Here is a 25,000-nt window from a genome sequence, read left to right on the forward strand (position 1 = left end):
TTGTCACTATCAGCGTGGGTTCGATCCCCACGTTCGGCGAGAGATTTATTTCTGGGAGTCAACTTTGTGCAGACTCTCCTCGGTGTCCGAACACCCCCGTGTGCACACATGCGCACGAAAAAGATCCCACGTTCACAGCGAAAGTCTCAGGGCTTGGAAAACACGAAGACACGCATGCATCATCTCTCGTCTTTGATTATCATGATCGTATCTCGATACTTTGACGAGACAAACCCAAAGCTGGTGTCTCGAAGGAGGCAGCCACAGCGGGATTGTTCGAATCAAAGTATCACACCATATCTTCAGCGTATTACCAATACCTGTCCCAATATAGACCAGTTGGTCTAAGAGGACGTTAAACCCTAATAGTAGGTAGGTAGGTCTCTCTCTCTCTCTCTCTCTCTCTCTCTCTCTCTCTCTCTCTCTCTCTCTCTCTCTCTCTCTCTCATTCAGTCTTTCTCTGTCTCTCTCTGTCTCTCTCTCTCTCTTTCTCACTCTCTCTCTCTCTCTATCTCTCTCTCTTTCTCTTACTCCCTCTCTCTCTCTCATTTCCTCTCTCTGTCGCACACTCCGTCTTTCTCTCTCTCTCATTCCTCTCTCTCACTCCCCATTTCACTCCCCTTCTCTCTCTCTCTCTCTCTCTCTCTCTCTCTCTCTCTCTCTCTCTCTCTCTCTTTCTCTCTTTTTCTCTCTCTCTTTCTGTCTCTTTCTCTCTTTCTCTCTCTTTCTGTCTCACTCTCTCTCTCTCTCTTTCTTTCTCTCTCTCTCTCTTTCTCTTTCTCTCTCTTTCTGTCTCACTCTCTCTCTTCTCTGTCTCTTTCTCTCTCTCTCTCTCTCTGTCTCTCTCTCTCTCTCTCTCTCTCACACACACATAAACACACACATACACATAAACACACACATACACACCCACACACACAAACACACACACACACACACACACACGAACACACACACACACACACACACACACGCACACACACACACACACACGCACACACACACACACACTCACGCACACACTCGCCTTTCTCCTCAACATAACATAAAAGTCAACATATGAAGCGGACACTTCAGATCATTGACATCGTAGCTTGAGACTACATATCCACACACACACACGCACACACACGGACACACACACACACACACACACACGCGCGCGCGCGCGCAAACACGCACACACACAGACGCACGCACACACACACACACACACACACGCATACACACACGCGCACACACACACACACACACAAACACACACATACACACTCATACACACACAGACGCACGCACGCACACACACACTCACACACGCAGGCACACACACACACACACACACATACACACACACACTCATACACACAGACGCACGCACGCACGCACACACACACTCACACACGCAGGCACACACGCACACATAACACACACGCCCGCACACACACACACACACACACACACACGCGCGACCGTAAACACACACACTTACACACATACACGCACACACACACACGCACACGCGCAAACACACACACACACACACACACACACACACACACACACACACACACACACACACACACACTCTATACAGTGAGCTCTTCGCATGCAGTGACAAAGTAATTAATCACCAACTTTTTGTTGTATGAACAACTGTCGCTGTGATCACATCTTGGTGATGAAGCCGTGCTCTGTTACTGGATCTACACACATTGCCTCTATCTTTTAATAAAGCGTGTTCGTTCACGGAGGGGGGGGGGGGTGGGGGGGGGGGGGGTGGGGGGAGGGGGTCGATACAAAAATGGAAATATGAGAATGTATCTCCGCGTAAATCCCATGCATCATGCCTCTCACTCAAATCGGCAATTAGCCCTCAAAACCGTGTGATTAAAGATATCGTCTGTTCCGCATTGACGATCATGCCTGGTATCGCCAACCCGTGATTTGTAAAAATGTAAAACGTAATTTGAAACAAATGTTTTACAAAGGGCGCGGCGCGCCTCGTGATTTGTAAAATCATAAGTCAAGGGATCTATTAGATTTGTGTTGGATTTTTTTTTTTTATTCATTACTTTATTGTCCCATCGCTGGGAAATTCGGGTCGCTTCCTCCCAGTGGAAAGCTAACAGCAACAGAGTCGCGCTACCCGAAAGTCAAGGAATCTATTAGATTTTTTTTCATTACTTTATTGTCTCATCACTGGGAAATTCGGGTCGCTTCCTCCCAGTGGAAAGCTAGCGGCAACAGAGTCGCGCTACCCCAAAGTCAAGGGATCTATTAGATTTTTTTTCAACTTTTTTTTTTATTACTTTATTGTCCCATCGCTGGGAAATTCGGGTTTGTTCTCATTGTTATGTTAAACAATCGTAATATTTTATCTATCGGGCCCAAACCACCCCTCAGCACCCAGCATAGAGGCTCTAAACAAAAAATATTAATAATGATAAAAGGCATGTATTACTTTGTGGAATGCGATTTTACAAATCGCGGTTTTAGGTTCGACGTAATTTGACAAATGTTTTTACATTTTTACAATTCACGGGTTAACAACTGTGCTCTGACCCAACCCCCTCTACGATCACACGTTGCTGGTATTCTAAGGAACATGCTGAACGCGACTAGAGCTGTCACCATGAACTGTGCACTCACCCAAAAATGGGAAATTTGGTGACATAACTTGCTTCTGGCATACGTGGCTTAACTCTGTCTACCCGGGGTCAGCACGTTCAAAGGTAGCCAACACAGCAACTCAGTATTGGTATCGAGGACAGAGGGGTAGGGTAGTGAGGAGTGTCAAAGTCATTCATCACCAACTTGTTGTTATTATGACCCACTGTTGCTGAAGACGTATCACGATCAAGCTGTGTGATATCTCACTGTACATCGCTAGCAAGCGTGATCCTCTGAATCGAATTACACAAACCGGTGCAATGTTTTAATAAAGCTGTTCGTTCAGAGGACACAAATCGACGAATGAATGGAACAATAAGTAGGTATCTCAATGTCAATCAAACGCAAGCATAACGCCTCTCACTGATATCACTCACATCCGTGTTAAGCTCTAACAAAATGTGTGACTTTAATAACTCTCACCGAGTAAAAAAAAATTTAAAAAAAAAACTCTCACTCTTTTTACATACTTTAGTCAAGCTTTGACTAAATGTTTTAACATAGAGGGGGAATCGAGACGAGGGTCGCGGTGTGTGTGTGTGTGTGTGTGTGTGTGTGTGTGTGTGTGTGTGTGTGTGTGTGTGTGTGTGTGTGTGTGTGTGTGTGTGTGAGTGTGTATGTGTGTGTCCAACATTAATCAACACCCTGACTGTTTCAAGTGCAGAGTGTTCTTTTTTAACTATTTGATTTTTTAGTGTCATTTGGTGTTGTATGTCTTTAAACTATCAGTTCCTGATGTTGGTAGTGCAAGTCAAATTAAGAGTAAAAACAATGGTAAATCCTGACCCAGCTTTGGGAAGAATTGTGACACAGTGTCAATCTGCGACGAATTTCATTTATTAACAAGTCGCGTAAGGCGAAATTACTACATTTAGTCAAGCTGTGAAACTCACAGAATGAAACTGAACGCACTGCATTTTTTCACAATGACCGTAGTCCGCCGCTTGTGCACAACGGAGTGAAACTGACGAGCCTGTTCAGCGCGGTAGTGGTTTCGCTGTGCTGCTTAGCACGCTTTTCTGTACCTCTCTTCGTTTTAACTTTCTGAGCGTGTTTTTAATCCAAACATATCATATCTATATGTTTTTGGAATCAGGAACCGACAAGGAATAAGATGAAATTGTTTTTAAATCAATTTCGGAAATTTAATTTTGATCATAATTGTTATAATTATTTTTAATGTTCAGAACTTGTTTTTAATCCAAATATAACATATTTATATGTTTTTGGAATCAAGAAATGATGTAGAATAAGATGAACGTAAATTTGGATCGTTTTATAATTATAAAAACGAAATATTACAATTTTCAGATTTTTAATGACCAAAGTCATTAATTAATTTTTAAGCCACCAAGCTGAAATGCAATACCGAAGAAGATTGCTTTACAAAAATTTCAATCAATTTGATTGAAAAATGACCCTCATAAAACACTGATGGAAAGAGAAATTTACCAACAAAACCTCTGGCTACAAGCCACACCAAGACCCCCTCCATCTCCTAAGCCGTGCTGAGCAGGCTATCATCTTCCGCCTCCGCACTGGACACTGCTGCCTCAAAGCACACCTAAGGAGGATAGGTGTAGCAGAGTCTTCCACATGTGACTGTGGAGAGGGAGATCAGACTCCAGAACATGTTCTCCAAGCATGTCCCCTCCTCGACCAACTGCGGATCCAGACATGGCCTGACCAAACAGATCTGAGGACCAAAATGTGGGGAGCACTGGAGGACCTGGAAAGAACGTCCATGTTCATGGCATCCTCCAGATTCCGAGTCTGACACAACCGTCGTACGAAGAAGAAGAAGAAGAAGAAGAAGAAGAAGATTGAAAAATGAGGGTTTGACAGTGCCGCCTCAACTTTTACAATAAGCCGGATATGACGTCATCAAAAGTATTTATCGAAAAAAGAAAAAAATGTCCGGGAATATCATTCCCAGGAACTCTCATGTCAAATTTCATAAAGATCGGTCCAGTAGTTTGGTCTGAATCGCTCTACACACACACACGCACAGACAGACAGACAGACACACACACACACACACATACACACACACACACACACACACATACACACACACACACTCACACACACACACACACACACACACACACACACACACACACACACTCATACACAACGACCCTCGTCTCGATTCCCCCTCTATGTTAAAACATTTAGTCAAAACTTGACTAAATGTAAAAAGAACACTCTGCTCAGTCAAAGTGTATCACTTTTATTATTGGAGTTTGGTGAAATGAATTGGTCCTGGCAGATGTGGCCTAACCATAATTTCTAATTGCGTTCGGCATGTTCAAAAGTAGCAAAAACAGCTAGTAAGGTAGAGAGGCGAGAGGGAGATCTGCGGAGTGTCAAAGTCATTCATCACAAACTACGAGGGGTGTTCTGGAAGTCCTTAGAATCTCATATTAGCGCACAGCTCACCGTTAATTTGACCACGCCATTTTCTGGAAGGATCCTACCTGAGCTGCGACACACTTTAACATTCCGTAGAAATACCTTTTAAACATGTCGGCGCGAGTTTTTGCCAATACCCTCAATGACCCTCGTTTACTCTCGGACAGCAGCATCAGTAACGGTTTTCTTTGAGCTTTTTTTTTTAATGTAATAACAGGAAAACGTCGAAAGGGGCCAATTCAGCAAAATATAGTGAACGGAACATCAGGCAAACATCCTAATCTGTTAGTAAATTCGACTGATTTGGAAGCTGTGTAAAACGGGACATTGCAACGGAGTAGCATCAACCCTCAATTACCCGTGTTTGGCGCCAAGCTTTAAACACCACAGGCAGGCAATGATGCATGTACTGCTCTAAGGTAACCGCACGCTGCTCCCTTTTTAGAATTGAGGCGATTTGTCCTTATTTTCAAACAAAATGGGACCACCTTCTTCTTGCCAGTGTTCCGAGATCACCAATAGTTGATAGGGGTGGAGCCGTTTAGGAACATCCAAACGGCTGATCGATGTGTTGCCCGGGGTCAGATTGATAGACCCAAGACAGTCCCCATCGCCTGTGACAACCTTCACAAAATCCTTACACTCTCTGTAGTGACAATTGGAGAATATTTGTATGCACATTTTCAGACATACCCCCTTTTGTTCACCAGAGAGATCACGGGCACCCACTGTCTGCAACGCTTGTGTACCCGTAAAGGCTTGTGCCAGATCACATCGATGGGTGCCGATTCAATTATCTATGTGTCCTTTATCTCCGTGTGTGTGATTTGTGCATCATACCTCTTCAACTTTTCAACGGCATCAACATTTGTTGCAGTAACAGCATTCAACTATCGGTCTGGGCGGGTGTCATTTTGAAGACGTGTCTACCCGATTTAAATTCATTGTACCAGTTGTAAGTACTCGTTTTGGAAGGAGCGTTCTTCCCTCAAAATTCCCACAATATGCAGTAGGTGTGAGAAACATAACAATCCTTTCAGAGATGTTTATACATCATTGCTGTAAACTCCCTTTTTTTCCATGACAGGCAAGTAAACATTGACGGGTAGCGTTCTTTGAGAGCTGTTTTCTTTGCAGAGGAAACTTTGAGATACATGAACATTTGTGTCATCGCCAATGAAAGATTGCAGTATGCATACGTCATTGTACATATCATGAGTCATTGCCAGGAGCTTGGAGTCTAAGGACTTCCAGAACACCCTTCGTATCTGTTATATGATCAACTGTTGCTGTAGGCGTATCACGATGAAGCTGTGTGATATCTTACTGCACATCGCCAGCAAGCCGTGACCCTCAGAATCGAAGTACACAAACACGTGCAATGTTTTAATAAAACCTGTTCGTTCAGAGAAATAAAATCGACGACAGAATGAAACAATAAGTATGTATCTCCATGGAAATCAAACACAAGCACAACGCCTCTCACGGATATCACTCACATCCGTGTTAAGCTCTAATTAAATGTGTGACTTTACTAATACTCACCGAGTCCTTTCTGCGCAGAAAATGCGGCTGAAACGAAGAATCTCTCATATATAATCGGCTTTGGGGGTAGAGTTCTATAAATGTGAGCCACGACTAACTTCACCAAGCAAAGCTAACATCACCTGATCCTACAACATCACCAAGACCCGTGAGACCAGACCAAGCAGCAGTCAAGATGGCGGGCGTGTTGCTGTTGTCCTGTTTCTTGCTGGCCGTTGCTGGGGTGATCAGTGTCCGGAGGGATGCGCAACAACTGACGGAAGAGCCGCTACGGGAGAAAAGGACGGCTCCATCACAAACAAGGTGAGTCTCTAAAACAGTCCATTGTGCTGTTTGTGTTTTACCTGATTTACGACAGGTAATTGACAGACCCTGTCTCATTTACCGGACTTGAATCATTTGTGGAGGTCATCAAATCATGGAGCTGTGGGAAGTTTTACATTTCTAGCTTCAAAAACGTCTGAAGAAGGGTCAGGCAAACTTGGTTGAAGTTGGGAGGTCATCAGACATTTTAAAAGTTCTGGGTTAAAACAAAATCGAGAAAACGATTATTTACCGTTTTTGACTCGAACTCGACCCTGCCATCATCTTGAAAATTGAGAGAGTCAATCGGACTTAAGGGGCGGGGATGTAGCTCAGTCGGTAGCGCGCGATTTGTATCCAGTTGGTCGCTGTCAGCGTGAGTTCGTCCCCACGTTCGGCGAGAGATTTATTTCGCAGAGTCAACTTTGTGTGCAGACTCTCCTCAGTGTCCGAACACCCCCGTGTGTACACGCAAGCACAAGACCAAGTGCGCACGAAAAAGATCCTGTAATCCATGTCAGAGTTCGGTGGGTTATAGAAACACGAAAATACCCAGCATGCTTCCTCCGAAAACGGCGTATGGCTGCCTAAATGGCGGGGTAAAAAACCGGCCATACACGTAAAATTTCACTCCTGCAAAAAACACGAGTGTACGTGGGAGTTTCAGTCCACGAACGCAGAAGAAGAAGAATCGGACTTGAGTTGGAAAGTTGCAATGCCTAGGGCTCATCGAGTTTTAGAAGTGTGCACAGTTTTAAAGCTCTAGCTTCAATATCATTCAATAAACTTCAAGTTGTTGGTGTTTTTTCGGACAGCAAAACATTCGTCATTTCTACGACTCTCCTGGTTACTCTGGGAGTCAAAAAGGGGCGAGTATTACAATAGGGAGAACTGTATGGAGGTTATGAACATAAATCTAAACAAGTAAAGTCTTGAAAGCGGGATAACAAGAAGGTGGAAGGGTCCACTGCATGAAATATCCGGCACGTAAAATCTATCACATGGTTAATTTTATGTTTAAAGATGTTTAATAGTATTTTATCAATGATAGATTATAAAGAGAAGAGTTGTTAAAATATAGAAGAGGAGACAGGTGTTATTTAGTACATTTGTAGGTTAATTAATGTTATACGGAGGGAAAGTTGAATAAGAGCATTAGTAGGATACGAGAGCGACAGTTAGCAATTGGATTATTATGTTTGTGGGTAAGTTGCCGTTGCACTCAGGGAAAGTTGCATGAGAGTATCAGTAGAATTTATTTACGATAGAGGCAGTGAATAATTGGAAAGATAGCAGTCAAGGAATGGTAATGAGTATTTAAGAAGCGATGTTCCTTAGTGAAAAAGGAACCGATCGAGAGGGTCTTGACCATCGACCGTAATTGCCGTGAGCACGTACAATAGGGGAATTAGGCTAAGACGGTAACGGTAATTTGAGTTAGTTAAATTCAGATTTACGTGACAGCCAGATTTCGGTAGCACTGATCAGAATACGCATGAGGACAAAGGTGATGCAATTTTTCTACCGTCCTTGTGGCGTCAATATTAACCAACATTTTAGGTTTGCATAACACATAGTATAAAAGAGAGAGAAGGTTAGTTCTCGGGGTCAGACCTTCATGAGAACTTTGAAAGAAGTTATATCCTGACATTTGTGGTGAAGCTCCAAGAACAGATAGCAAGGTATGTGATGTCTTGATTTTCTTATTGATGTTTTCTTCGTAGTTAGGATAAGCATTATCACTAGGTGTTATAAAAAGATGTGTGTTGAATAAAGAAGATGACTCAAATACTGGAAACAATGATTTAATACAGTAGAATAAATGTTAGTAGATAAACCAATCTCTTTCTGTCATTTGCGAGAATGTGATGCCGCTTGTTCTCGTCTATCTTCTCGAAGCAAGTATAGGTGTTGTTTACTTATGTGTTGTAAGAACAGTGGTTGGTTGATCACGATGGTGGGTTGATTATAATGGTTGGTTGGATACAAATGATTTAAATGTTATCGGACATGAAATATAGAAAGATAGCAAACAAATTGTAGTAGGGTAAAACACAAATAAATCACACAACAACAGTGTGACACATCCTTAAAGATACTGACTTTGTCACGTCAAGGCGCACGGAGCCCCTAGGGCTTGTAGTCATGCCTCAGGCAGATATAATGTTTGAAAATATTCCAAGAGTCATTGACTTTCATGCAAGGAGTCAAGCACTGCAATTTTTTTACGAATGAATTTTGAGAATTCCCCGGGCGGGAAAGCGTGGCCTTCGATCAGGCTCACATCAGGTCCTGCACGTCAGCTAATTAAGTCAAAAGCCGGTGCATGGAAGTCTATTAGGCTCGATAAGAGGGAGAATGCTTTCTTGTTTTGGCTTCTTTACGTCAAGACAATGTGTGTTACGTAAGAACATTGTAAAAGGTGTTATCCCCCCCTCTGCTTCTTTCTCTCTGTAAACTTGTAGGGCTAGTTATTTTTCGGTAACTTACCCAACAACCAAAATCACTTACCCAACAACGGGCCTGAATCCTCGATAGCTCATGGGTAGAGACTGTACACATTGTGGATCTACTTTTTGCGACTCAAAAGTTCAGAACACTCTAAAGTACAAAATATACATTTCTGGAGCAAACAATACAACCATACCGCATTTAAACCAGCAACTACAGGCTTGAACACATGAATCTCAATGTAAAATCCATGAATTTGGTTGTTTTCTGAATTCAGATCTGCCGTGCACAATCGTTTATCGCTAGCAAGATTCCAAGGAAAAGTAACTCTCATACTTTGTCTAGCGACACGAGTAGTTCCCCTTCCAGATTTCGGCTTCATCGACAAGACTGCAATCCGACGGTCAGTTTTCAACAATATTTCATTTTATAAACAGATCATACGCAATCAATTGCAAACATTTAATCAACTTAAAGAACATGCAGCGGTTTCATACACTATTTTGCCCCAGAAAACTTAACTTCATACAGTTTTTAACGTTGGAACACGGGTGTAAAACTTCGTCTGCTAGTCACATTCGAGGAAAGAACATTTTCTGAGCGATACCAAAACATGAACAGAACACACACTATCTGCCTTTACCGCCACAGCAGAATGACAACATAACTGTGTACTTGATTTTAGTTCAAAACATGGAAACTGACAAGAAGTGTTAACAAAATTGAATGATTTGCACGGAACTATACAACCGCGCATTAATCGATAGCCTGCGCAGGTAGACTGGTTGGGTGAATATGATTCGATCAAACTTTCGCACAAAAACTCCTCTTTTCTTTGAATAACTGAAGAAAGGAGGGATAAAGAGGTTACATACCTCGTCTCAGTGATTATCAAAAATAATGGTCTCAGTTCGCGGTCATGAAAAAGCTCGCTGAAGCTCGCATTTTTCATGATCCGCTAACTTCGACCATTATTTTTGATAATCACTGAGACTCGGCATGTAACCTCTACTTATCCCCCCCTCTGCTTCTTTCTCTCTGTAAACTTGTAGGGCTAGTTATTTTTCGGTAACTTACCCAACAACCAAAATCACTTACCCAACAACGGGCCTGAATCCTCGATAGCTCATGGGTAGAGACTGTACACATTGTGGATCTACTTTTTGCAACTCAAAAGTTCAGAACACTCTAATGTACAAAATATACATTTCTGGAGCAAACAATACAACCATACCGCATTTAAACCAGCAACTACAAACTTGAACACATGAATCTCAATATAAAATCCATGAGTTTGGTTGTTTTCTGAATTCAGATCTGCATTGCACAATCGTTTATCGCTAGCAAGATTCCAAGGAAAAGTAACTCTCATACTTTGTCTAGCGACACGAGTAGTTCCCCTTCCAGGTTTCGGCTGCATTGACAAGACTGCAATCCGACGGTCAGTTTTCAACAATTATTTCATTTAATAAACAGATCACGCGCAATTAATTGCAAACATTTAATCAATTTAAAGAACATGCAGCGGTTTCATACACTATTTTGCCCCAGAAAAGTGAACTTCATACAGTTTTTAACGTTGGAACACGGGTGTAAAACTTCGTCTGCTAGTCACATTCGAAGAAAGAACATTTCCTGAGCGATACCAAAACATGAACAGAACACACACTATCTGCCTTTACCGCCACAGCAGAATAACAACATAACTGTGTACTTGATTTTAGTTCAAAACATGGAAACTGACAAGAAGTGTTAACAAAATTGAATCATTTGCACGGAACTATACAACCGCGCATTAATCGATTGCCTGCGCAGGTAGACTGGTTGGGTGAATATGATTCGATCACACTTTCGCACAAAAACTCCTCTTTTCTTTGAATAACTGAAGAAAGGAGGGATAAAGAGGTTACATACCTCGTCTCAGTGATTATCAAAAATAATGGTCTCAGTTCGCGGTCATGAAAAAGCTCGCTGAAGCTCGCATTTTTCATGATCCGCTAACTTCGACCATTATTTTTGATAATCACTGAGACTCGGCGTGTAACCTCTACGTATGTGGATCCATTTTGGCATACCGCACACAGCGTTGAGCCCCATAACGTTTTTATGGGAATATGTCAATTACATTTTGGCAGCAGATTCGAACTGAAAAACCGCTCAAAGTTTCGTTTAGCTAACAACACTAAAGGTATGTGACGGCATCTGTGAGAAAGTTGCTTTTGACTGTTTATATTGTAATCTGCGACAAAGAGACAAATCGTTGCTTCACCAATGCTGTGACCCCTGTAACCGCTGCACTGTCCCTTTCAAAGATGCCAGGTTTTGATCAAAGTCTCTGATGTTTGCTGTTAATCATTTCGGCAGATAATAACATAATTATGTGTGTGTTGCGTTGCCTTACCAACATTCCAACAACCTGCCCACTGTGTGTGTGTCTGTGCAGCAAGAGTGACGACTGTCTGGGGGCATTGTTGGCCCAGCAAGCAGCAGAACTATCATCCCTGAAAGACAAACTGCACATTCTGGAGATCAATCAGCTTACGGCAAAGTCGGAACTTCAGTCAACCAAGTCAGAACTTCAAACAACCAAGTCAGAACTTCAATCAACAAAGTCAGAACTTCAGTCAACCAAGTCAGAATGTCAGACCACTAAGGGAGAACTTCAAGCCTCACAGGCGAAGTTAGAAAGTAAAGTAGAGAAACTCTCACTCTCAGCATCGGCCGTCAAAAAGGAACCAGGTAACGTTTTTTTTTTTATCCATGTTTTATTATAACTGCCCATCTTTGGAATGTTGATGTAAATTGAGAAACTCAAATGTTTAGCCCACAAAATCTTGCGTTACATTAATTTAAAATGGATCACGTCATTATACCAATCGCAAACCAGGAATTTACACAACATTAAAAATTGGTTCTGTGTTGGTGATTAATCGGTCAGATACCCAATTGCCCAACCCATGTTTATATGATTATTCGTATGTCATTGTATTCAATAGTGGACTATGCACATATCACAGGCAGAATAGTAAGCAAAATATTAGTGAATTCGATTTTTTGGGGTCAATCGGTGTCGTACGTCTTTTAACTGTTTCTGATATTTTGGGGTTTAAAGGCACACTCAGCGTCGAGTAAACCATTATTTTCTGGTCACAGACACTGCCAGGCTTTTACACACAGTACAAACACCTTTACGTTTAAACACTCACCGCTTGAGAACATCCTAGGTGCCCTCCGTAAAGAGCAAGCATTGTTCAAAGATTTTTTTTTTGCGTGGCGAGCTAAATTTACAATGAGACATATCGGACTCCTCGTTTTGGCATTAGACCTAGCTTTTAAAATCTAAATAATATATTGACAGCTTGTGACACAAACATTCTTAAATCATAAAAGAATTCTTTTTTCATCAAGACAAGATCGATTCGAAGTTTTGACGGTTTGAATAAAGGGAGCCCTGAAGCAGGTCCCGCATGGTCATGTTAGCCCGAGCAGACACATTTCCTGCATAGCGCTTGCTTCTTTGAAGCCAACTCCCGCTGATAAGTTCGTGTGACTCGCAGCCGTTTGTTGCGTTTTAGATTCAGAGGTACACAATAACGTGCTCTTGCAGATGCAGCGAGTCGCATTGAAATCACAAACTGATGACGAAATTGTGAAAATAAAGAAAAGTGGATCACACGGGTTCACGATGGCTCAGGGGTTAGATAAACCACGAAAACTGGTGGTTTACGCAAGCTAAATATCCATTCAAACAAACTGTGTCATTTAATGTTATTAAATGCTATTGCAAGTGTGTTCTATAAGGTTAGAACTGCTTTTTTTTCATGAGAAGATTTAAATCGTTCCGTAAACCATTTGAGGCAGACTGGGGCTTTCAGTCAACAAACCAGTGAAAACTTGGTAAAATCTGACCCAACTATGGGAAGCATCGTGACAGAAAAGAGTTCCAACACCTAGTTGCTAGAAGTGTTAACATTCAACAACCAACAAATCAATTTGCTTACGATCTGTGCTGTTATTTATTACTTTTTCAGGTTCCAGTTTCATTCGCTGGGGGAGAAAAAGCTGTCCCAACAACACCACTCTGGTTTATACTGGTAAGTGTCACACACAAACACACACACACACACATACACACACATACACACACATACACACACATACACACACACATACACACACACATACACACACACATACACACACACACACATATGCACACACACATACACACACACACACATACACACACACACACACACACATACACACACACATACACATACACACACACACATATACACACACACACACATACACACACACATACACACACATACATACACACACATATACGCACACACGCACACACACACACACACACACACAAAAACACACAAACACACACACACACACACACACACACACACACACACACACACACAAGCACACACACAAGCGCACACGCACAGGCGCTCGCGCGCGCTTACACATTGACGAAATGTAAACTCTGGTGTCTTTGTAAAAGCTTCAATGCTAGCCAGATGGCCGTTATGGGTTAATCACAAAAAGTGTCTTCATCATTGACCGCAACCCGGGTACTTTTTGTTATTTTCGCATACATTTTCAAAGTTGTCTATAATAAAGGACACATTCATACAGAGTGGTGCCATACGTGATGCATACAGGAAGACGTGCATTTAGAGCGGTATACTTGGATCGCCCTATTAAAAAATCGATATGAAAAGTAGGTTTCTTGCCTCATGCTTTGGACTTAGCTCTGTTTGCACACAGAAACTACACCGTTGTAAGCGTCACATTTCTAGTAAGCGCTGCCAGAAGCGTCACAACGTAAACACGCCTAATGATATGTGCATCTTCGGCTGTTTTTGCATGACTGTGCAATTTATGCAGGGGGTAAATATCGCGACTGGTTTTTTTTTAAATCTAAATTGTTATTTTCTCAGAAGAACAAACGGCCAATATAAGGAGCCTGCCTATATTCGGGGCCCTTCCCCAATGTATGCATGTCAGATTGGTCAATTACATTTGTTTCCTGTGTTCACCGAAGGCGTTGCTGGAGGGAAACACTACAACCAAAAAGGAAGCGGAACCAACCGTCTGTGTCTGACCAGGACGCCACAGTTTGACAACACGGCCAAACCACCGGGCTTCGACCTCCTGTACGGCGCTGAGTACGAACACATCCCTGGTCTCCATGACCGCGAAGTGCCCGGCTCCGTGTGCCTGGCCCCTCAGTCCACCACCATCATGGTGCCCGCCACCCTCACCTGTCCCCCGGGCTGGACACCCCACTACACCGGACACCTGGCTTCAGAGCATCGCGAGCATTATGGCGGCGAGCACATATGTCTGGATGGCAGTCCTGAAGACGACTCCAGCTTGGTGAGGAATGATGACGGCCTTCTGTTCTACCTCGTGGTCACTGTGTGCGGAAGTCTTCCTTGTCCTCCATACATCAATGACAAGGTCGTCACTTGTGTCGTCTGCTCCAAGTAGCACGTTCTTATGTCAGAAAACCTGGCTACATAATCTGAGCATATAGATATTAAAAGCAAGGCCTAAACAGCAACCAAATGTTCAAGTCTCAGTGTCTAATTGTCCCCTTCCCAGGTTGTAAGAAATGTTGTGTGCGACCCTCGGCAAACATAGCCTACCTCTTTCTCTGTCTCTCTCTGTCTTTTTGTCCCTGTCTTTCTGTCTCTGTCTCTGTCTGTCTGTCTGTCTGTCTGTCTGTCTGTCTCTCTGTCTCTCTCTCTCTCTTTCTCTCTCTCTCTCTCTTCTGTCTCTCTCTCTCTCTCCCTCTCTCTCTCTCCCTCTCTCCCTCTCTCTCCCTCCCTCTCTCTCTCTCTCTCTCTCTCTCTCTCTCTCTCTCTCTATCGCAACCCCCCTTTTTCCCGCCAACCCCCCACCTCATTCCTTCCCCAGGGCTCTCCACAGATACCCTAAGTAGAGGGTCTCAGTCATAATGTTCAAGGGGTCTAAAGATCCGCTCCACGGATTATTCGAGGATTCAAGGACCAGAAGGAGAGACTTCCACACAAGCGTTATTTGTCATATCGGTTAGACTTACTCAGTTAAAGGCACAGTAAGCCTCCCGTAAACCATCACAGAGTTCCCCGAGCGTCTGCATACAGTACAGGCATACTTCCATTTGAACGCTAACCGAACGGGAACATCCTGGATGTTTTCTGTCGAACGTGAGAAATTTTCAAAGAATTTATTTTCGTGGACTTGGTCCTCTACAAATGGCGCCTCGTTTTGGTGCTGGACGGCTGTTATGAACTTTATTCAACTGATACCGGAAATCACGCCCGGACAGTAAGCCTCCCGTAAACCATCACAGATACTGTCAGGCTTTTACACACAGTACAAACACCCTTCCATTTGAACGCTCACCAAACGGGAACATCCTAGGTGCCCTACGTAAAGAGCGAGCAGTTTTTAAAGAATTAATTTTGCAGATTGTCTCGAACACTTTTTGGACCCATCCTGAACTCAGGTCAAAAATTGAGTTACTTCCCTTCGGGTCTGATTCTATCGATGTAAACTGGCGATAGCCGTTAATCGATGATTATCAGAATGTTTTTGCGCTAGACCTAACTTTTAAAATCTAAATAACAGATTGACAGCTTGTTACACAAACATTCTTTAATCATAAAAGAATTATTTTTTCATCAAGACAAGATCGGTACAAACCCGGAAGCAGGGTCACGCAAGGGTCGTAGCAGACGACGGTTTACAGTGCATATCGCCGTTTCTCTCAACAGTCAAAAGCCATCGCTAGAGTTCTTGTGAACCACAGCCGTTTGTTTCGTGCATAAAAACGTGCTATTGTAGATAAGCTCACATCGAGTCGCATTCAAATGACTAACTGACGACTACATTGTGAAAAAGGGAAACTGGATCACACGGGTTCACGATGGCTCAGGGGTAAGATAAACCACGCAAAAATAAATTCTTTGGAAATTGCTCGCTCTTTACAGAGGGCACCTAGGATGTTCTCAAGCGGTGAAAGGGTGTTTGTACTGTGTGTAAAAGCATGACAGTATCTGGGATGGTTTACGGGAGACTTACTGTACCTTTAATTCACGTCGGTACAGATCCGGTAGAATATTTTTTCTCTTCTAAATCCAGTCAAATGTCCGTTCTTGTCTATTCTTTATGGAAACTAGTTAAGACTTTACATCAGTACCAACGGTACACATGATTACACACATTTAGTGCGTCCCAGGACCCGCTCTTTTCAGTTGTTGTGCGTCCCGGGACCCCTTTTAAGAATTTCCAATATTTTTGTTTCGAATTCTAGTGCGTATAGGTACAAGGTACAAGTTTGGAGAGCACAGGGCTGAGATGCACGAAGCGAAACTGGGTTCCACCCAAATAAGCGGAACGCAGCCGTGGGGTCAGATTGTTTGAAATCACGGTGTTTCCACCACGTCGGGTTACGCCCAGTTTTGCTTCGTGCATACCAGCCCTGCTTTCCAACATGGAAACTGGTTGAAGGACCCGATGGCCGCTCCGACCGACTCAACACACCGGCGCGGTCATGGAAAGACAGAGACAGATGGGATTTACGTTTACGATGTACTTGCTTGCCAAAATAAAAGCCTTTGCTATAACATGAATCTGACTCGTTGTTAATGTAAGCTCTCAGTTCTGATGTGCACCGTTGATACCAGTTCGTTCTAATAAAATGTGTGAGAAAAAAAAACCGGTCATCAAAAGACGTAACTTCGTGTTGAAACTGCAATAACTCCACAACAAATCTTCTGAACACATCCCGTTGTGGCAAGATCAAAGCCATATCTCTCCTCCAAACAAATGAAAACAGAAAGAAACTCGGTGAGTATCGAGCGAAACTGCGGCTATTAGTGTTCTACGGGCAGAGCTCCCCAAACTGCGCGTCCCTGCGTCCTACCCGCACTTGAAGCCAAAAATACGTAATAGAAATTTATTGAGGTGGTCCCGGGACGCACTAAACATACAAAGAGCACTCAATTTACGTTCTCGTGCGTACCGTACGCAACATTTGCAGACTATAGTCGTCAGCTAGTAAGTGCAAGCACCAATGTCGCCATGCTTGAGTACGTCTGTGTGTCCGTGTGCGTGTGTGTGTCTGTGTGTCTGCATGTGTACGTGTGCGTGTGTATGTGTGTCTGTGTACGTGTGCGTGTGTATGTGTACGTGTGCGTGTGTCTATGTGTCTGTGTATGTGTGTGTGGATGCGTGTGTCTGTGTGTCTGTTTACTTGTGCGTGTGTCTGGAATATTCCGACCAAAAAAGACATATTACACTACTCGTCATCATAAACAATACGCCGGGGACTTTAAGGCCATGGAGTTTTCGACCCTCTACAGCTTAGATGAGGGGGTCTATATAACCTCTTAAAATCAAAGCTAGGGTCTCGAGACCCTCTCGGCGAGGTGTCCGTGGGGAGCCTTGAACAGGCCTCTAAAAATCGTAGATAGATTAACATGAGTGACGATCGATTGAGCAAAAATGAAAGGTTTGCAGGTATATGATTCTGACTCATAGCTAATATCAATCAGTTCTGATGTTCACAGCTGATACCATACAAACCACAGTGCGTTCTAATAAAATGTGTGAGAAAGGCGAACAGCCATCAAACAACGTCCGTGTTGAAACTGCAATAATGCCACAAAAAATCGTCTCCGCACATGTCAATACGGCAAGATCAAAGACACGTTTTTCTCTATAACCTGTGGCAGGTTTACGAGACGAAATATAGACAGAGACGAGAGCACTTCAATTTGACATGATCCGTACAAGGCAAGATCTCGCCGAGATGGGAGCCTTATCCATATTGCTCTGTATTATTCTGGCTGCTTCCACTTGTACTGTGGTGAGTTCTGACTCCCAGTCTGTGCAGAGGGGTGCACAACAACTGACGGAAGAGCTGCTGCGAGAAAGAAGACATGATTCAGGTTCATCATCAGAAAGGTACAGTCTGTTAAACAAAATACTCCGTCGCCCTGCTTTTGATGCACAGTCCTGCCTTTGCTAGCAGTTTAGCCTACCATCTCAGATCTGCTCATGTTTACATGGATTAAGGCCATTCCTTTACTTGGATATATACCAAAATTCAAGAGCCTAGTTGTTTTCTGTGTAGAGTGGAACTTGTGAATGAATTAATTGTTAAACGCACATCAGTGTCAATCTGAATTCATTAAAAAAAATAATACTCTGCAAATAAAGCAGGTGTTGATTAATGTTGGGTGGCTAAGTGGAGGGGCGAACTTATTCCATGTAAAATCCTTGGCAGATTTGAGATAGTGAACCGCACTGTTTTCCTGAGAAAGAAAACACGTGTCGTTTTTAAGTGTGGAGACACTTATCTAAATGTTTAACTGACAACATTCAACGTTTGAAATGCTTGGTGTTACAGTCAGCCCTGGACCAATCTTCTTGATTCTGGCAGCGTTGTGTTTTCAACAACACAGCTTTCTGTCAGTATCATGCTGATTGAATGTGTTTAGTTCATTGGAAACATTTCAGCAGGGTGTCATTTACTAGTGCGCCCTGCGTCATTGGCGCATTAAATCTGAAAATGTCCAATCACAATTCCCTTCAGTGCGTCAAAGGGCGCATTGAGATTACATACCACTGCGCCACCAAATGTACACTTTACATCGGATCACACACACACACACACACACACACACACACACACACACACACACACACACACACACACACACACACACACACACACACACACACACACACACAGATAACACGATATAGCGGCCAATTCTCAGATGGCACCATATTGCACCATTTTGCATCTTTAGTCAAAACGCGTTCAGGCCTCTTTGGTGCTTCTTGCCTTAGACTATGTCCCATCGGAATTTGGTTGAGGGGGACAAATGTCCCATTGCCTTTTTCTCCCAGGTTAAACCCTGTTTCAGAACAGGCGATGAATCAAATAGTGTGTCTACTGTGGGACTGCTTACCGATCAAAATAGAAAATATGTACTCAGCTCAGACACTTAGTGACCGCTTTTCTGACACTTTGCCTTTGGCATTAAAAATTGATAGCATACCCAATGGTCAGGGTCAGACTAAAATGCCCCTGATACTGAGCTCTGACCTCAAATCAAACTCTCTGACATCATAGGTCAATGACTAATTTGCATTATTTTCTTGATAGCTCAATGGATATTCCCACTTGTGATCAATCTCCACAAAACAGTATTATGCTGTGATTTTGAAATTTGACGAGAGTAAACCAAATTTTCGTCATGTCTGAAGATCGTTAACCTATGTCCGTGAATTCAGTTTGGAGACTAGCTTAAAATAAAAATCTGAGAAAACCTCAACCTTAAGTTTTGTTCCTGTTTGTCTATGCGTGACCAGGCGTCTAACATTTCTCATTACTAAGACTCCCCTGATTGCTCAGGTAAGTCAAACAATGGCCCCGAAATAAAGACACTTGAAGTGTTGACTGTGGCAATGGACGATGCTTGGAAATAGCTCTGTCGGGTTTGTATGGAGTATGATAGAGGGAACACTCTTGATTTTGTTAGGCAAGGTTTCCCACGTGACATTATCCGCTAGTCACTGGCGAGGGGCTTGTCTAAAACACTTGAACCAGGGGCACGTGTGGAAAGCTTGACTCACAAAAGCAAGAGCATTCACTCTTTCACACCCAATGTACATTTGACGCAGTTATATCAGGAGTTCGTCTATTCAAGGACCAGTCCTTCCGAGAAAACAGTTCAGCTCACTTTCTCAGATCAGCCAAGATATTTAACTTGAAATGCAATCCCATAGATCGTACTGAAGAAAATAATCTTTGACACAAATGTAATGTATAATGTCAAGACAGTGCTGCCTCTACTTGTTTAATAAGGCGTCATCAAAGACAATTATTGCCGAACAATTGTCGCGGTGATATCATCTGTTTGCCCATTAGTTTTTAGGTTCACGATCACACACACACACACACATACACACACACACACACACACACACACACACACACACACACACACACACACACACACACACACCACCACCACCACCACCACCACCACCACCCTCGTCTCGATTCAAAGTCTATCTGAAAACATTCAGTCAAAACTTGACTATTTGTAAAACCTGAAACGTGTTGATGTCTGTTTGTGTGTCATTGCAGCAAGAGTGACGACGGTCTGGGGGCAGTGGTGGCCCATCTAGTGTCCGAACTGTCCTCTCTGAAGGTCAAGCAGCACAGTCTGGAGTCAGAACTTAAATCAACCAAGTCAGACCTTCAGTCAACCAAGTTGGAACTTCAGACGACTAAAGGAGAATTTCAAACCTCACAGGCGAAGACAGAGACAAAAGTGGAAAAACTGAAAAAGGGCAAAGGTTAGATGTAATCCTCTCACATTGTTCTAAAGACAAATCTTTGTAACACAGCCTGTGCTCTCTCTCTCTCTCTCTCTCTCTCTCTCTCTCTCTCTCTCTCTCTCTCTCTCTCTCTCTCTCTCTCTCTCTCTCTCTCTCTCTCTCTCTCTCTCTCTCTCTCTCTCTCTCTCTCTCTCTCTCTCTCTCTCTCTCTCTCTCTCTCTGTCTCCGTCTCGCGACAACTTTGGAAAGCATTGTGACATAGTGGGAGACACAGTAGAATTGGGTTGTGCGATTCAAATACACGTTAAAGACATAAGTAAATCTTGACACAACTTTGGCAAATTGTGACAAAGTGAGAGACACAGTAGAGTTGAGTTGTGCGGTTCAAATACACATTAAAGACATTGGTAAATCTTGACACAACTGTGGGAAGCATTGTGACAAAGTGTGAGACACAGTAGAGTTGGGTTGTGCGGTTCAAATACACGTTAACGACATTGGTAAATCTTGACACAACTGTGGAAAGCATTGTGACACAGTGAGAGACACAGTAGAGTTGGGTTGTGCGGTTCAAATACACGTTAAAGACATTGGTAAATCTTGACACAACTGTGGGAAGCATTGTGACAAAGTGTGAGACACAGTAGAGTTGGGTTGTGCGGTTCAAATACACGTTAAAGACATTGGTAAATCTTGACACAACTGTGGGAAGCATTGTGACAAAGTGAGAGACACAGTAGAGTTGGGTTGTGCGGTTCAAATACACGTTAAAGACATTGGTAAATCTTGACACAACTGTGGGAAGCATTGTGACAAAGTGAGAGACACAGTAGGGTTGGGTTGTGCGGTTGAAATACACGTTAAAGACATTGATAAATCTTGACACAACTGTGGGAAGCATTGTGACACAGTGGAAAACACTGCAGAGAGTTGAAACCCTGACCAACTAGGGACGTTGAATATCAACAACAAAATAACCTAGTTGCTAACATTCAGTGCTGTTGTTACCTTTCCAGGTTCAAGTTTTGTTCGCTGGGGTAGAAAAACCTGTCCCAACAACACCACTCTGGTTTATACTGGTAAGTCACATCAGAGATATGTATAGACTGGATCGCCAACTCCGCCGCGCCGCGCTCTCTGGCTCAGTATTGAACTTGCGTCAAGGCCGATGCGCGTAGATTCAGAGAATGTTTACTTCCGGTTAGATTCTTCGACTGCATGGACACAGCATTCGCAGAGGTGATTACCGTTGCAGAGGTGAGTAAAACTGACCATCGAAAGCAAAATAAGATTTAGATTGGTAATACTAATAACATACTTGAACAAGCATGTATCTACCAAAACTGTATGGGAGCACAGGGTTGGAAAGGCGTGGTGAAGCGATCAAATCGAATCGTCCGTCTCAGTGCACTGATCAAGTCACCACGATTGACCGTCACTGTCTGTATTTTGTATGTAAGCAGAGCTTCCAAACTAGTTAAATCCTAATGTAGTTTACACACACAAAAAACCATCTCATTCCTGTTCAATTGTTCTTGTAGTTTTGATATATTCTAGTGAAACTGAAAGTAAGTGTTAAAAGCAGAAAAGCCGGACTGAATCAGGTAATTGGATTGGGAAAGTTTTGCTAAGAAATCCTGTTATTTCCCTGGGTTAATAAGCATAGATTCTTTGTCCAACTATTTACACAATTTATTTGACTAGTTTGTGGTTTCAATTGAAAGTATTGTTGTATTTATTTCTAGACTACAAGAACTTGCAGTTGCAGATACATTCATTCATCATTGATTGCATTTCATTTTCATTGTCACAGCACAAAACACTGAATGACACATACTGATTGACCAGCATGGCAAAAGCCTTCTCGTTTTACAGTATAGGTACTGATAGTTACATGCAAGTTTGAATATCACTTTGAACACTGCCGCATTCAGTTCTTCTCATCATTGAATAATTTTGTTTCAGGAAGCAAGCACCACTTTTGTTGTTGTTGAAAACCCAATACAGTCAGAAGTGTGTCAAGCTCAAAGTACTATTTCACAAAAGGTGAGAATTTATTCGTTACATTTGCAACATTTATTGTTAAAAATTATTAAACATAAAGGCAGAATTTGTTTGTCTTGTGATTGTGATGCCTACAACTACACCCGCTAATTGTGATTTCTCAGTCAAGTTACTGCAGATTTGTGTATATTTCAGTCTCATGTGGTATTTGCCATATTTTTGTGTGAACATGTGTATTTTTCAAGACTTAGATTCTGTGATAACATAAAATACCATAACACATTTCAGATTTGACACCAGTGCATCATATATATTTTTGGATAATTCTCATTACGCATGATTTTTTATTGTGTCAGTGTCACTGTGTGTACATTTACATGTGTTTTTAAATGTCAACAGGTGACAGTTCCACTTCTGAAAGAGGTGTGCAGTGAGATTGCAGAAAATGAATGCCTGTCAGCTGATCTGCGAAGCCATGTTAAAACCTTGGACTGTAAGTGTTTAGGGAAACACTGTATGAATGAATAAAATTTTATTGGAGTAGTGTTTTCGCTTTTGCTTACAATGTAAAACAATTTCAAGTTTAAATTTCAAGTTATTCAGTTACGCTGAGAATAAGCTGTCATATATACATGACAAGTAAGCAGTGCTCCCTGTATGGCATACGTGTAATTATTGTTGATCATTCGCGTACACATTCCAGACTTGTCAATGTGCAAGTGTTCTTTTTGGATACAATGGCGTGTGTGTTTGCCTTTCTTTTAAAGTTATACGAGGCAGGGAATTATCCCAAGATATGGACTAATAAAAATCTATTATTGTATATATACAGTGGACCACCACCCCCCCTCCCAATTTGATAATCCCTTCCTTTTATTCTAGTTTTAAGACCTTATTTTGTCAGTTTGTAAATTTGCCTTCATTTTAAGACTGCCTCCTTTTAAAGACCCGCTTTCTCAGATTGTTTGAGGTAATAAAAAGGGGGTTCTATTGTATGTGTTCAAGTGTAAGACTTTGTGGTCTGTTTGACAGGTGCCGTTCTTCGGGAAAAACTTCAGGTGTTTGAGTCATGCCTTGGTCCACAAGGGAAGTTCCGGAACGCGGCCAAGGAAAAGGCTTACTCAAAGTATTTTGCATTGTACTGCGCAAGCCATGCAAGCATTACAGAGGTCACCAAGTCGACTCATGCATCAGCTTCCATTTGCCTCAGGATGTTTGAAAGGCTGGTCGAAGCAATTGTGCAAATGTTCCTTGACATGGAGGACATTTTTCGTCGGACTGTGGGTGTCACTTGCTCTGCCAAAATGAAAGCTGATGACAAGGACTTTCTGCAACAGTGCCAAACCAATGATACAGTGCCTGTGCTTTTTTATGACACAGTTTATGCATTTGACATTTCTTTGAAAGTGCAAGAAGATGTTTTTGAAAATGCTGTCCTGCTTTTTTTTTTAAATCCGAGTCCACCACAAGCTGAGGACAATCATGGACAAAGTGCAGCGCGGGTGGAATTCTGTAACACATGTTACATAGCCACTGGTGAATTAACAGAGAGAAAAATAACAAAAAACGGTCATATAGGTTTTCGCATCCATGGGAGGTAATCGGAACCGACCAAACAGACTGAGCCAGTAGCGCGACATATGTCGTGACAACCAGGTGACAGTATACATAAAGTAGCGCGACATATGTCGCGACAACCAGCCTAAGGGTTAAAAGTTTTCAGGTTCATGTTATCCTCTAGTTTTACTTTTTGTTTTACGCTTGACACGTGTTTGAATGTGTATCTGTCTGCAACTGTGAGTAAGTGCACCTGAATCCAGCATACAAAAGAGAAAGAGAGAGCTTCAGTATTAGTCTGTACTTGAAAAAAAATTATTGCTTGTATTTTTCTTCCGTTGTATTTTTTATGTCTTAAAAATAATAAAAATTGCTTTAAAAATGTATTGTGTACCGCAGTCAGAAGTAATTTATTACTTTTGGTAAGCATGAGTTCAGTGACAGTATAACAGTTAATACACACACACACACACACACACACACACACACACACACACACACACACACACACACACACACACACACACAGAGCCATAAAATAAGCATCAAACACAAAATCACGTTCAAAGAGTTGAAATACAATTTTATTTCTGAATAAAATAATGTTTGAAGTGGCAGGTTAAAATAAACATATCATATATAAATCAGCATATAAGGATGGAACTTCCATATGGTTATGTAC

At 42.3% G+C, this 25,000-nt stretch overlaps 3 protein-coding genes across 10 annotated transcripts in view; all 3 read left to right on the forward strand.

Annotated features, from left to right (window-relative positions):
* Positions 1 to 25,000, forward strand: part of LOC138949026 (uncharacterized) — a 116,682-nt gene that overhangs the window by 88,424 nt on the left and 3,258 nt on the right. The window contains exons 3-4 of one of the 2 annotated variants that reach the window (XM_070320727.1): positions 12,035 to 12,123; positions 13,416 to 13,478. In XM_070320727.1, the coding sequence (XP_070176828.1) occupies positions 12,035 to 12,123; positions 13,416 to 13,478 (152 nt within the window). Of the gene's footprint in view, positions 1 to 12,034; positions 12,124 to 13,415; positions 13,479 to 21,773; positions 21,837 to 25,000 lie in introns of both variants that reach the window. The other variant, XM_070320728.1, reaches the window with a different exon arrangement.
* LOC138949033 (uncharacterized) overlaps positions 1 to 25,000 on the forward strand; it is a 127,065-nt gene that overhangs the window by 80,288 nt on the left and 21,777 nt on the right. The window lies entirely within an intron of this gene.
* Positions 1 to 25,000, forward strand: part of LOC138949027 (uncharacterized) — a 117,982-nt gene that overhangs the window by 45,431 nt on the left and 47,551 nt on the right. Inside the window, exon 1 of one of the 5 annotated variants that reach the window (XM_070320736.1) lies at positions 6,660 to 6,933. The exons of 3 other annotated variants lie outside the window; for them this stretch is intronic. In XM_070320736.1, coding sequence (XP_070176837.1) covers positions 6,806 to 6,933 — 128 coding nt within the window. In that variant the 5' untranslated portion in view covers positions 6,660 to 6,805. Of the gene's footprint in view, positions 1 to 6,659; positions 6,934 to 18,186; positions 18,367 to 25,000 lie in introns of those variants that run through there. One more of the 5 variants, XM_070320729.1, reaches the window with a different exon arrangement.

The sequence above is a fragment of the Littorina saxatilis genome, linkage group LG15, assembly GCF_037325665.1.
Source record: "Littorina saxatilis isolate snail1 linkage group LG15, US_GU_Lsax_2.0, whole genome shotgun sequence".
NCBI classification, from domain to species: domain Eukaryota; kingdom Metazoa; phylum Mollusca; class Gastropoda; order Littorinimorpha; family Littorinidae; genus Littorina; species Littorina saxatilis.